Raw genomic sequence first — 14156 nt, forward strand, 5'->3', positions numbered from 1 at the left:
AGCGGAGAGCCCCCAGAGAGAGCAGAGAGAGCCCCCCAAGAAAATGCAGAACCACAGCAAGAAACTGGCCGACAAGCAACCACACGGACTGGCAGGAGAGTCCGGTGGCCAGCCCATCTGGACAGCTACATCCCGTAGTTGTCGCGACGGCTACGCAATGTCGCTGGGGAGGGAGTGATGTGGCGACCCCATAGAAGAGGGAGCAACACCGGTCGCCATGGTTACGGCAGTGGAGCTGTCATTCGACCATTCGGCCCTAACTCGTGGGGGAGGAACTACCCTGTTCCCCCGAGACCCACACTGTTAAGAAAAATATTGTTTCGAATATTTTATTATGGAGACTACAGTAGAAAGTGGGATTCCACTGCAGTATTTTTTTTTCAAGACAATTACAGAGAATGAAACGTCTCCTGATCACGATCCGCATGAATGAGGTACACGACTACTGAAGAATTATGGAAACTGGTGATGAAGAATGTAAAGTTTGTGAAGGCTGCCTTGTCCTTGAAAGGGTCACCAATATGGAGATATCGTGCTGTTAGTTTTAGAAAGAGGAAGTACGTATACTAGAGGAATGCATCCCAGCGGCCTCGATGCCTCTAAAAAAAACTTCTATTCTTCTTATACTAAGTTTTAGCGAAGTTGTTGTGTGGGTATGTAATTAAGGAGTACGTCTGTTGTGTGGGTATTCAAATCTTTAGGTCGGTTATGGTAGAAGTTGTAATTCAAGCGTATCAAATTGTTGCTCGAGCTAAAAAAATCATTTGGCACGTGTAGAGGGAAGGCTTGGGGCATACAACCGAAGTCATCCATGTACTTATTTTTTTGTTAATTAAATTCGAGTGTGTCGAATTGTTAAAGCGAAATTACTTTAAACGTCGTGTCTCTCAATACGCTTGAATGTGACGATTCCCTACACTAGTAGTAAAGCATTCTTATTTTATATTTTAATTTTTATATTTATAAATTCTAAAATTGGGGGGCTTCGAATTTCTCTGATATTCCCTGTCTATGGACGCGGTCTCCCTCACGGGCCTGAATGTGAAACGCCAGATCGAAACGCAAAGATCGAAAATCGAAAAATCTTAAGTCGAAAGATCAAAAAAAAAGGGTGCATGGTAAACGGTACTATGTATATATAATATATATGAGTGGCATGCGGTGAAATTATCTCTCTTTTTGTCATACAGCCTTGTTTAATGTGCGCGCGCAGAATACGGGAGGAAAAGCCTGTTCCTCTTGTTCCTGTTGTGTCCTGCTCGCGCAAATTAAGTGAGTATGTACACGGGGGGAGAGACTATTTTTTTTATCTTTCGACTTAAGATCTTTCAATTTTCGATCTTTGCCTTCCGATATTTGCGTTTTCGGGCATTTCGCTTTCGGTCCCGTGAGGTAGACCCCTATGAACGATACGGTTCAGTGATTATTCCGCACAAAACGATCTCGCGCACGTCACTAAAATCTCGATCACGGAACATCTGGCAACTTAACACGCGAAATTTTGTACTGACGAGAACTCGAGTGCCAGATATTCCGTATTCACGATTTTTGTGGCAATGATTGTCATGCGCGCGATCTCAATTTGCACAATAGTCCGTTTACACGAACGATACAAATGTTAGAACGTGTAAGGTACAAAGCGTGTAGTGTAGTCGACGAGAGTGCAGATGAGAAATGAGCTAAAGCGAGAGGCGAGAGGGTGGTGGCTCAGAGTGACGTCAGCCGCCTGTCGATAGCGTAGGAATAACGGGCCTCAAGATGGGCCTCAAGGAATGTGTGATCACACTTGACAATAATTGGAACACGTATTATCCCGGTCAAACCGTCAACGGGAAGGCCGACTTCACGTTTGATAAGCCGAAAAAAGTGCGAGGTGAATTAACGCATACTTCACTTTTTCAGAAGTACCTACTTATACCTTTCTCCTCCTTTATATTCTGAAAGCGTGCGAGAGAAAGAGACGCCTATGTTTCATTAGCGACACTTTTGTTAAAATTTTGCAATTCCGATACAATATGCATACTAATATTTATTTTTAGTAACTGGGATCTACATATAATTATATGTGTGTATGTTGAACAATATTCTTCGAAAAATTGATATTAATGCAGAAATTAAATTCATGACAGTAGTTGGTGAATATATTATACTAACACCGTTCTAGAGATGTGTGCGTCCAACATAATAATTGCTCAAGGAGCCAATATAATGTTTATGCCCCAATAATTCATATATAATCACCTGATCTGAAAGTTGTTTAAAATATTAGTTGTAGTAAAATATAGTGTGGAATAAACGTATTATTGTCGTACACAATATATTTTAGTAGCTTTGTGACCAAATATTGTTGCGTAGAGGTGGTTTGAGGATCCAAATGAAAGGCCAAAGTCGCTTCACAGCATTTATTGAATGATTCAGGAGGTCCACGCGCAGCCAGTGCTCGTTCCAGAATGATCTGATATGGCTTAAGTACCTCTTTATAAAGGGCAAGTCACTCACTACAGCTTCCCCGATCCGTTTGTTTCTCCGTTGTCTAGGCACGTACAGTTCTAAGTGAGTCTCACACTCTCAAGGTTCTAGGACTTCTGCCGACCACTTAGAGTCCCGCTAGGCCAATTCGGGGGTCTCCATTGTTAGCCCCCGAATTTCATAATGTTCCCACGTTACATTATCTTCATGTCATCGAAACTTGAAAATTCCAATCCAATTAGAATCCAAGTTGTTTAATGTAATTAAAATTGTATAAAAATAAGCTGTATTGAAAGCAGAATGTTCGCAGTTATTAATAATATATTATTTGCACAATGAAGTCTCTAATTGTCCGTATAAAATTATTATATTTCAGGCATAAGTGTAAAATTTAAGGGGGTCGCCGAAGTCAAGTGGACAACAACAGAAAGCATAAGGGGAACTGATGGAAAGTCTAAAAACATGAGTATTGATAACACTGGGAGTGAGGAATATTTCAGCATTTCATATTACTTGCTCGGAAATAAATCTGGTGAGTGTAATAAAATATTCAGTGGCGAATGCTAGATGACTCCTACTAACTTAACGATTTTATTTTCAGGTAATGACATTGAAATTCCGGAAGGAACTCATTCATATCCATTTACTTGCGTTTTACCGCCAACTCTTCCCTCATCGTTTGAAGGAGAATTCGGATTTGTCCGATATACTGTAAAAGTTACCTTGGATCGACCATGGAAATTCGATCAAGAAACAAAAATGGCGTTTACAGTGACATCACATCTCGATTTGAACAGTTTGCCTGAATATCGGGTATACTATAATATTATCATAATTTGTATTTAGTTTCTCTAGTTTTAATGAATTCAATTCAACATTTTAGAATCCTATTCACATGCAAATGGAGAAATCTTTCTGTTGTTGTTGGTGCAAAACAGGGCCTCTATCTGTGGATGTACGTCTTCCAGTTACCGGTTATTGTTCTGGACAAACTATACCACTCGACGTTAATTGTGAAAATAATAGTGGAGTCGGTGTCCAGGATATTATAATCCAGTTAATAAAGGCATGTATTATTTAATTTGCATGTATCATAAATACAAATATACTTATTGGTAATTCAAATAACGCGAATATTAATACAAACTTAAAATCTTTGTAGTTCGTCACATTCAGATGTACCTCGCCGATTAGTGGTACAAAACGTGTTGTAGTAGTAATTTCTGAACACAAACTCGGCTCAATTGATGGACATGAAGCTAAAAATATCCAGAAAATTCTTGAAATTCCACCTTTGCCACCCTCAAATTTAGTGAACTGCGGCCTAATAGATCTAGAATATAAAATTCATGTAAGTATAAAATCCAAATATGTATTTAGAATTTTTCTCTATAAACACTTAATTTATAATTTTGTTACTCAAGGTTGATTGTGTTGTATCTGGAATGCACATGAATCTGGAAGACGTTGCACTAATAACCTTAGGAACTGTTCCTTTGGTTGGCTTCCAACCGCCACCTCCTGATGGTCAAACAACGAATTCCTTGCCTGATGTTCCACAAAGCCAACAATCGTCAGAAAGTCCTCTGTTGTCCAGCCAACCTTACCCTCAATCCAATCAGATGAATGTAGCATCATACCCTGTTCAGCAATCACCAGCATCGTTTCCGGTGCAAAATGCTCCATATCCACCCCAAGGAAGTCCTGTTGGATACCCTCCCCAAACTATGCCTTATCCTCCGCAGGGTCTTCCATACCCCATGCCAGCTGCTCCAGCTTTGTATCCTCCAGCTGCTCCAGCTTTGTATCCTCCACAGACCGGTATTTATCCTGCGAACACTAGTCCTAGTGCTCCAATGCCTGAAAATCCATACACGGCTTATCCGGGAATGGGTATGCCCTCTAACTACTAAAAAATCTTACATTCAATCAGCAATTAAAACTATACTAACACTATCCGCTTTTTTTCAGTGCAACCAGTTTTCAAAGAAAGTCAATTTTCCACTCAAAATATTCATGATTCAACTGATAATCAACACACAATGATCAGCGGCAATCAAGTTTTCTCTCCCAGATACCCTACTTACGGATTTGTGCCAAAATAATTTTATTTTTTAATATATTCTAATATGGTGCTTTATCAATATCATATAAAATTTTAAATGTTTATGTTTGCGAATATTTTGCTTTTGATTTTATTTTTGCATAGTTTATAAGAATTTTGACTATACAGCACTTACTTTCTGAATACAGTTATTACTTGCAGTTACTTTTATGAATGTGGTGTGCCTTTATAAATGCAAGCATGAAGTTGAATTTTGATTACTTTGAAAGATATTAACCATAAAACCAAATATGCTAATCTTAAGACATTTGAAAAATATGAATCATGGAGAATTTTATTGCATTTATACTCAAATTAAATAAATATGCCATATAAAATAGTGCTGCTGCCCTCAAGTTAAAATATTTCTTCTCTGGCTGTGACTTACAAGAGTTAGGTAACTTATAGGTCAAAACAACTACATATATTGCCAATTCGTATTTTATTTTATTACTTAATTAGCAAGCCGTATAACTATGTGGTTAATATTACTAACGACTGAAAAGACTCGGGTTTGAGCCCTGGTTACACTTACATATGTAGACGTAATCATACTTTGTACGGTTCTGAAGTATTATTGCAGTGCTGCTGACCAGATAATGACAATTTATCTGATTTAGTTGTTAAAACAGTTCTTTATAAAGTGACTACCTGCCATATATTTGTCACCACTATCTGTCGATTTGGGACGACCTGACATGTCTCCGTGGTAAAAATCATATAAATAATAAATACTAGCAAATATACCTCGTATATAATAGTTTATATTAACAATCCAAAAAATGTTTCCGCACATATTTAAATATATAATTTATTAATATATGTACATATGTCCACATATTTTGAATTTTATGGTCATTAGTCATTTAGCCGTTTAAGTATTGTCTTGGAAATAAGTCTCTCCCATGACATGTGATTGTTGCGGCCTAAATTTTCCCTATCTCTTGTAATAAAATATAATATATGTAGTAACACTAGTTCTTTATGTACTCCAATATGTGATAATATAACTTCCATGAAATAAAATTAACAATTATTTGACTTTTTTCAGATTTTTGTGCATATTATTATATACTTACGTACATGTGCTAAGAATATCTGCTTACTCGAACATTTTTTTATTATGAATGGGCATTAAATATAACGCTCTCTGATTTTGTACTTTGAATGCACGATAGTTTTAAGAATACTCGTTTTTTTTTTTAATTTGTAATTCATACAAGCACAGTAAATATTTTAAATACACGCACATATAATTATATTACACTGACTCATGAATTTTATAAATGATAAATCCACAATATTACATTATAAAAGCACAACTAATTATTGAACTAGTACTAAATGGCGCTTAAAAATATATGTATAAATGTTGAAATGTCAAATTTTGTATCTGCAAAGTGGTGTTATATGTATATAATATTTTATAAACGCTATACTGGATTTTGGAAATATATACTCATGTTACTATCAATACGTTTCATTTCTATGAATAAGTTTGTATGTACATACGTATATCAGTTGATGTACGTCAATAGTTTGTAAGATATAAATAAGACAAATAGTCAATTTATTAAATTTATTTTCAGGAAACGTTAATTACAAAATTTTTATCGGCATTTATAGATGGAGTGAAGTATGTGGGAAGATTTTCGTTAATTTGAGAATCTTTACCTGCAGACGAACTAGATAAAATTAAACTAAACATGCCTTCTAACGACGCCATATCTTTGGCAAGTTCGATTTCCTCCTTCAAATGCTCGTCAAACATCTTCAAATATCGGAGTACCCCCGGACCGAAAGTACTAATACTTCCTTCATAAACATTCATGAATATATTCCCGACTTCTATTAGAGTGGGAGTAAATCGAGCATCCCCTATATTCTTGATGAGGAACCTTAATATTTGTATTAAACTTTTTTCATCTCGACCTGATACAGCACGATCGAAAACTTTTCTTCTAATGAGTTCTTGGAAAAGTGATACAGTGACTTCTGGTGTTTTTGTAGCGACATATGAAGCTAAAACTACATCTAGTGCTTTTGAATACTTGAATTTCCTCAAGTGAACATCGTATCTACATTGTTTTTCATGTTTTTGTTCAGGTATTACCAAATCAACATAAGCGGGAACGTTATCACTCGACAGAGTTTCACTTTTCTCTGCTGATTTTATTTGTTCTTCTTTTCTTCTAATTGATATTAAGCCGTCCACCATTCCTACTACGAGCGTTTCATTATTTTGTGGAGTAGCTAAACTGAGAATAGCGTTTGGATAGTCGAGAGTATGAACTACTTTGAAGTTAGTGAGATCATAGATCTTAACATGTCTATCAAGAGAACCAGACAAGAATCGTTTATTGTCACTCGCTAAATGCATACACGTTATGGTTTTATGATGGTGAGATAAACAAGCCAACAGTTTTCCACCTGCAAATGCATCCCAAACTTTAATTTCAGTTCCTCCGCAACTAAGGAATATGCCACCTGTTGGTAAAAATAGAGTGGACTCCACAGGACTCTCATGGTCAACGGTGAACACAGAACTTCCGGTTCTGATATCGTACATTTTAATTTTCCCATCATAACCTCCCGATAATACTATGTCTGGAGAAACAGGACTCACACTTCCTGCTCTGATATAATCTTCGTGTTCAGAAAATGACGTTAGTTTTGTTTCACTAGCAATATCCCAAATGCATACAGATTTGTCATCGGAAAAACTGGCTACGTTTGTCTGCTTTTGAGTGAAAAATGTTCTGTGAACCTGGAAAATACAATTATTATGTTTATGATTTCGTTGATCTAAGTCACTAGGCTGAATGTTTTAATTTAACACAACTTACCGGTGCTGTGTGTCCCGAGAAGAGACGCAGTAAGCTTTTGGATTGAACGTCAAATAGCCTGACTAAGTTTTCATCTCCTCCTGCTACAAGAAGTTTTCCATCTGAACGAAAACTACCACCATAAGCACACTCTCGGAATCGTGACAAGTTTTTTACCACTTGTCGAGTGATTGGATTGTAAACCTAAAATTTGTCATGAAACATAGCATTAACTTAATTCATAGTTTCTTGGGTCTCGCTATGTGAAATTATACCCCCTTAAACAAAACTGTAAAAAACCGAATATTAATTTACTCAAGGAACATTACAAACAATCCCTGATTTAAAAAAGTTTCGTAGTACAGCGTTTCAATTACTGCCTAGTAGAAATCGAAAAACTTTATTCAATTTTACCAATACTTCTTAATATTTCTAACAAGATTTGGAAGACAATAAATTCTGATTGACAGTTTCCTGTTGGAATTTAATTAAAAATAGCTCGGACAATTCCATATAAATGTGGCATTACTTAATCATCGACCCATCTCATTCTTCATACTGTCCCTTTCGGATAAGAGTGATGAACTGTTGCAATTTCACAACATAGCAGATATTGACATTTTTGTTAAATTGAAACAGCTTAAAATTAAATACACGTAGAAAAAAAAAAAAAAAATATATATATATATATATATATAACCACTAGAAAATTAGTCTATTTATCGAAGAAATATACCTGCACTCGAACGGAACACGTTACGGCAAAATAATGTGGTTCAACGGGAGAAAAGTCAATGTAATCTATAGCGCCGAATTCCTTTAGAAGTATTGGTGCCTAAAACAAAAACAAATTCCAATTTTATTTTCATAACCACATTGTTTCCAAAATAGTTATCAATCATACAAAACATACTGTGAGCGAATTCCATTGCCTCGCTTCAGTGCTGAGGGCGGCGGCTCCAGCGGCTTGCGCCCCCAGCGAACGCGAGACGCCTCCTGACTTCAAGAACGGAAACGAAGCCATCACAAAAGCCGGAGACAACACGTGCTAGTGACATATGACAACAACTGTCAACGCCTAATCAAAGCAGCTCATTTTTCGTCCATGTGTCACGACTCGATTCAAAAATCAATTAGTAAAAACTAGGTGAAATATTATAAACGGTGAATATGTAAAGGTTGTTGACCACTTAAATTTTAAAATTGAATGAGAACCCTGAGAACATTACTGAAATTTTTTTGTGCCCTTGAAGGTGATTCTCCCGTTCAATAGGAAAAGTAACAGTTTCATCACACTAGCTGATGGCAGTATCAGTTGATTTACCGTTAATTGGCGTTAATGTAATATTTAAATCCAAGTGGCTAGCGACTATCGTATGCCCAACGACTAATTTTCGGGTATGACCAGTTTTTTCGTGACCAATTTTTGGTTGTGACGAGTTTTAGTGTGACGGGTGATCACGTGTGACCGATCTAGAGCAACCGGTTGTCCTGTGACCGGTTCACATTTGACTAGTAATCACTAGAGGTAGGACCGGAAGCGTGCCGTTTATTGTTCAATTGTTGTAAATCCTTTGTAAAAAAGGTTCGGCAAACCTTTAACAATGCATTTACAACATTTGAACAAAAAACAGCCCCCTCAGGGTCCGGGCTTTAGTAATCACCGAACCATTCTAGATATGTACATATATCTATGTACATAAAAGATCATTTCCCACTATTTTGTATATAAATAAACGATGTGGTATATCTACACTGTTATATCCAGGTGCGACTCATGCATAGGGGCTGAGCATTGTATAAAGGGGGTACATTTATTACCCGCAAGAACATTTTCCCTTTTCACTTTTGGCAAACGATTCGATTGCTCCATCATTTTTAGGCTTGACAACACTGACTAGATGCAATTGAAGCGAGCTGTCAGATCATTTTGCACGTGTTATTTATTTTCAAATTCAAGATGGGAAAACTGAACGTGTCTGTATTGCGATATCTCACTAGAGAGGATTTCCGTGTTTTAATTGCGGTAATAATCAGTTATTAACTTTTAATATATACATACATATGTACTATCACCATATTCCATATCAATGTTATTCACAAGTGGGTAAATTTAACCTAAATATGTACTAACAAAACTTAATATAGGTTTAGAATCGAATGTATAAAGATAATTGAAATTGTGTCAACAATGTTGGATACCAAATTAACGTGTCTTAAAAATTTAATATTTTTATATTGCCTTCATCGGATGCTGCTAACTACTTTATACTAGTGACAGTTATTGATTCAGGAGTGTATTGAGCTTTACGTGAACAAATCCAGCTCTTTAGACATTGTATGATTACATTTTTTAATTAAAAATAAAAATTTTATTATGTCCTACCTAACCATTCTCGTAAGGATATTGTGTATGTAATATTTCGAAATTGCTTTCAATTAGAATCTTGTATAGGTACTTTCATTGTATTTAGTGTTTTATCGGTGTAGTTTTTACATATTTTGTAGTTCAGCTCCTTCTACTATGTCAATATTTTTCATTTTAGATTGAAATGGGAATGAAGAATCACGAATTAGTTCCTGGTGCTTTAGCAGCTTCCATTGCAAACTTGCGCCACGGTGGTGTACATAAGCTGCTGAAAGAAATGTGCAAACAAAAATTGCTAAGTTATGAGAGAGGAAAACATTGTAAGTGCATTCATGAAAATACACCCGTTCTGCATAGTTAACTTTATTTTAAAACTAATGATAATTTTGTAGATGACGGTTTTCGGTTGACCAATTCTGGATATGATTATTTATCATTAAAAGCATTGACAAATCGAAATGTTGTCGCTTCTTTTGGTAATCAAATCGGTGTTGGAAAAGAGTCAAACATTTACATTGTGGCGGATGAAGAGGGAAATCCACTTTGCTTGAAACTCCATAGGTTGGGCCGAACATGCTTTCGGAATATTAAAAACAAACGAGAATATCATAAACATCGCAACAGTGCATCCTGGCTCTATTTGTCACGCATATCAGCCACAAAAGAATTCGCTTACATGAAAGCGCTATACGACAGGGGCTTTCCAGTTCCTCGTCCCATCGATTATAACAGACATTGTGTTGTTATGGAGTTGGTCAAAGGTGGCCCACTGTAAGTGACTTAAAATTTATTGTAGTATTTCATTCATTTTATTCAATAAAATAATTTAGATTTTTTATTACAGAACACACGTTGTATCAGTTGCAGATGTTGAAGGTTTATATGACGATCTGATGAACCTTATTGTCAGATTTGGTAACTGCGGGGTTATTCATGGTGATTTTAACGAATTCAATATAATGATTAACGAAGACGGAAAACCCGTCATTATCGATTTTCCTCAAATGGTTTCCACGTCGCATTTTAATGCTGAATCGTAATTATTTGTTTTATTTTTATACTTGTACTAAGACTCATTATGTACTTATTATAATTTGCTATCCAGCCAATACTTCTCGGTTGATTATATCGATTTTAGCATCTACGCAGAAAAGTTTTCGTTGCCCATCAAATCCTTCAGCTTTAATTAAAATTGTTAAAGTAGGTACACGTGTCAGAAAACTTTCCAGATACATGTTCAGGAAGCAATTTTTAATTACATAGTTTCCTGCTTTGAATGGACATTCTAATCTAAAATTTGAAAATAAATTAATTCATTATACACAACTTAATAGTTTAATGAATAAATTTAGTTTTAATATACTTGGGGTTTATGCTTTCAAATAATATAAAATAATCATCGGACATTATTCGCATCACGCTACATCCGTCATCTGTTTTAAGTTTGTCCATATATATTTCGCATGAGTCTAAATTTTGACTATCCTTGCATTTGAAATAATCTGCCTGTTAATTCAAATTAATCAGTCAATTCTGTGCTTGCGAAAAATATAATATTGTAATATGAACACTTAAAATGTACCTTGAATGTCCAAGAATCGGTTATATTTTCTTTAATGACGAATTTCCCATCCAAATAAAAAAATCCTTTATTTTCTTGACGTATATACGTGTTCGATAAAATTATCGGCAAACCGGTTTCGTTTGTACACTGGGTGAATTTTTTTAATAATGTCTTTCTTAAATCATAACAATATACACAACTTAAAAAAATTGTTAAAAATATATTGTTGAATTTTTTCATAATTTAGATGCGAATTTTATTTGTGCCTGGTGTAAGTACAACTCGTATGTAATTTTGTTAACTGCAAACATATCATTTGTATAAAAATAATGATCTGCATTTAGTATAATGATGATTATGTTCGTTATGGTTCACATAGTTTTGTAAAAACCAATTATTATTTCCTATATACAATAGATTTTGCTTATATAGAGGCTATATCGCTAAAACTTTTCGCAATCAACTGTTTACTATTTATATACATATGTAATGATAATTTTTATAATGCAATACTTAAATTTAGGTACTTTGATCGAGATGTAAGATGTGTGAGAGAATTCTTCAAAAAACGTTTTGGTTATGAAAGTCATCTATATCCCACATTCGCAGACTTGGAAAAGGATGACGAGCTCGACAAAGAAGTTGCATGCTCTGGATATGGATTGACTAAAGAAATGAATGATGATATAATTAAGGTTTACATTAACTTTTGAAGAATGTTTATTTATATGAATAATATATATTTAAACACTCCATTTACTTAATTTTAGGAGTATGGATTGGCTGAAAGTACTGATATTTTGGAGGAACACGAAATGGATAGTGATACGGAAACTTCACATGATATTATTGAAGATTTCAATAAAATGAACGAGTCAAATAATTCTAAATTATCAGAAAAAGAACTAGAAGAATTACGTCAACAGGTGATGCACTCAAATGTTTATGTATAATACAATACACAAACATGAAATTTTAATACTAATTTTCATTCAAAATGTTTTGCGTTTACAGGTTGAAGAATCGTTGAAGTTTGATAAAGAAAATATTGAAATTCCGTCTGTAAAATCAAATAAAGAAAGCAACAATCTGAATCCTTGCAATTTTAAAAAAGCAGAAGTTGAAGAAATTACACCCAAAATAAATAGTACGAAAAAAGCGTTGTCTCACATTCGCACTTTAGAATATGTGAATACACTACCAATAGCTGGTGATATACCCGAGGACGTTGTTGATATTGATAACCGTGAATTAGAAGATGTGACGTCTGATTTACCGAAGTGTGACAAAAATTCTCAAATGTACAAACTAGCAATGATCGAGAAAACTCTGTCAGATGCGCGATCTGTCAGATCTTTCTCAACAACTGCATCCACCTTTGCTCCTGAAGTTATTAAAAATAAAGTTAAGAAATACGTAGATGTGAAGCAAAAGAAAATGGAAAGGCATCGGATATGCGTTAAAGGTGAAGCCAGTGCAACAACCAGAGTAAAACGTGAAAATAAGGACACAATTAATCAGAGTAAAGGAATATGGGGCTGGGACGAATAAATTGCATTTAATCGTATTTTACCTTTTTAATAAATGTTTATCATAAGTGTATATGTATGTATCTACATATTTTGTTATTAAAAATAATCTTAAGTATTTCTGTCGTTTTATTTTTAAAATTTCCATATCTCTTGTGTACTAGCTACTCAATTGTGATATCAGTTTGAAATACATATATGTACGTAGATACCAGTTTTTCAATTTCTAATTACGTGCTTTCAGATAAAACATTTTTTATTAGAAATGGATCTAAAGTGTCACAGGAAGTACCTAGATCTATGAGTTTTGATCAATTACAAGAATTTTTTTTACAGAATAGCATTAGTTTAACTTCAAGTGCTAAAAATAATAGGCCAGGGTCAATTATTTATCTAATATTAAATAATTGAACCCCCGATAACCCCATTCATTTTCGTGGTTGTGCAGATGAATGATAAAATTTGTTATTCTTATTGCCCTAAGTTAATTGATCTTATGTATACATATATCCATTCAGATTGATTGATGAGTTATATTTTTATAACTTCTTTATTAATATCTCTCCTTATTTTTATTTGTTTCCTTTTTATATCCAGTAAGGAGTGCTGAAGGGGCAAAATAGATATTTTATATTACATAATTCATTTATTTTCAATCTTAACATTTTGTCTTTGATAACACTGAGCAACAAAAAGTAATAACTGGAGCGGAAACATCACTTTTTACTAAGTTTGACCCACTAAATTCGAATATGACAATGATTTTTGTAGGTTTTCCCTCATTTAAGAGATATGAGCGTTTAAAAAATGGGGCAATCTTTACAGATTTTTGGCTTTTGCGAAATTTTGACTGTTGTGCCAAAATTTTTGTGATTTTTTTTGGTAAACGGGTTACATCCCGAATGTAAATCGCTACCAGAATACCCACCGCTACTAAAACCGCTGGTGCGGTCTCCTATCACACGAAAATTCGTCGCACAGGAAAATTGCCATACATAAAACTGCCCAAATCTCGTAAAATAAGCATTTGCTGAGAAATATTTGAGCAGTTTTCAATTTTACTGTGCGATTTTCGTAGCGGCGTTTATCCCGGTAGTGATTCACATTTGGGATGTAATCACCAAACTGCGGATACAGACCGTGCTTTTTCCAGAAATCGGGGCGATTTGGCTCTATTTACAAAGCTAGAGTACAAAAAAAAAGGGTTCGGCGAACCTTTAACAAAGCATTGAACAATAAACGGCGCGCTGTGGATCCGGCCACTAGTAATCACCGAACTGATTTTTTATGTCTTTTA

General features: G+C 34.9%; 3 protein-coding genes and 1 long non-coding RNA gene across 4 annotated transcripts; 2 read left to right on the forward strand and 2 right to left on the reverse strand.

The window, feature by feature from the left end:
- Positions 1 to 1636: 1636 nt before the first annotated feature.
- LOC143918281 (arrestin domain-containing protein 3) lies at positions 1637 to 6042 on the forward strand. The gene is made up of 7 exons (XM_077440071.1): positions 1637 to 1873; positions 2846 to 3001; positions 3071 to 3282; positions 3353 to 3535; positions 3632 to 3820; positions 3894 to 4362; positions 4441 to 6042. The coding sequence occupies exons 1-7, from the start codon at positions 1759 to 1761 to the stop codon at positions 4572 to 4574; spliced, it is 1458 nt and encodes a 485-aa protein (XP_077296197.1). The 5' UTR covers positions 1637 to 1758; the 3' UTR covers positions 4575 to 6042.
- On the reverse strand, positions 5697 to 8492 carry LOC143918280 (U3 small nucleolar RNA-associated protein 15 homolog). Its single transcript, XM_077440070.1, has 4 exons — positions 8312 to 8492; positions 8135 to 8233; positions 7420 to 7602; positions 5697 to 7340 (listed from the first exon to the last, which is right to left on the reverse strand). The coding sequence occupies exons 1-4, from the start codon at positions 8420 to 8422 to the stop codon at positions 6159 to 6161; spliced, it is 1575 nt and encodes a 524-aa protein (XP_077296196.1). The 5' UTR covers positions 8423 to 8492; the 3' UTR covers positions 5697 to 6158.
- A 779-nt stretch (positions 8493 to 9271) lies between these two features.
- RIOK2 (RIO kinase 2) lies at positions 9272 to 13067 on the forward strand. The gene is made up of 7 exons (XM_077440072.1): positions 9272 to 9424; positions 9945 to 10086; positions 10159 to 10537; positions 10611 to 10802; positions 11854 to 12025; positions 12101 to 12256; positions 12345 to 13067. Exons 1-7 carry the CDS (start codon positions 9359 to 9361, stop codon positions 12879 to 12881), a joined length of 1644 nt encoding a protein of 547 aa, XP_077296198.1. The 5' UTR covers positions 9272 to 9358; the 3' UTR covers positions 12882 to 13067.
- Positions 10559 to 11499, reverse strand: LOC143918283 (uncharacterized). Its single transcript, XR_013261105.1, has 3 exons — positions 11349 to 11499; positions 11130 to 11272; positions 10559 to 11056 (listed from the first exon to the last, which is right to left on the reverse strand). It is a non-coding gene; the product is annotated as an uncharacterized LOC143918283 (long non-coding RNA).
- Positions 13068 to 14156: the final 1089 nt, after the last annotated feature.

Source organism: Arctopsyche grandis, chromosome 10, assembly GCF_051622035.1.
Source record: "Arctopsyche grandis isolate Sample6627 chromosome 10, ASM5162203v2, whole genome shotgun sequence".
NCBI lineage: Eukaryota > Metazoa > Arthropoda > Insecta > Trichoptera > Hydropsychidae > Arctopsyche > Arctopsyche grandis.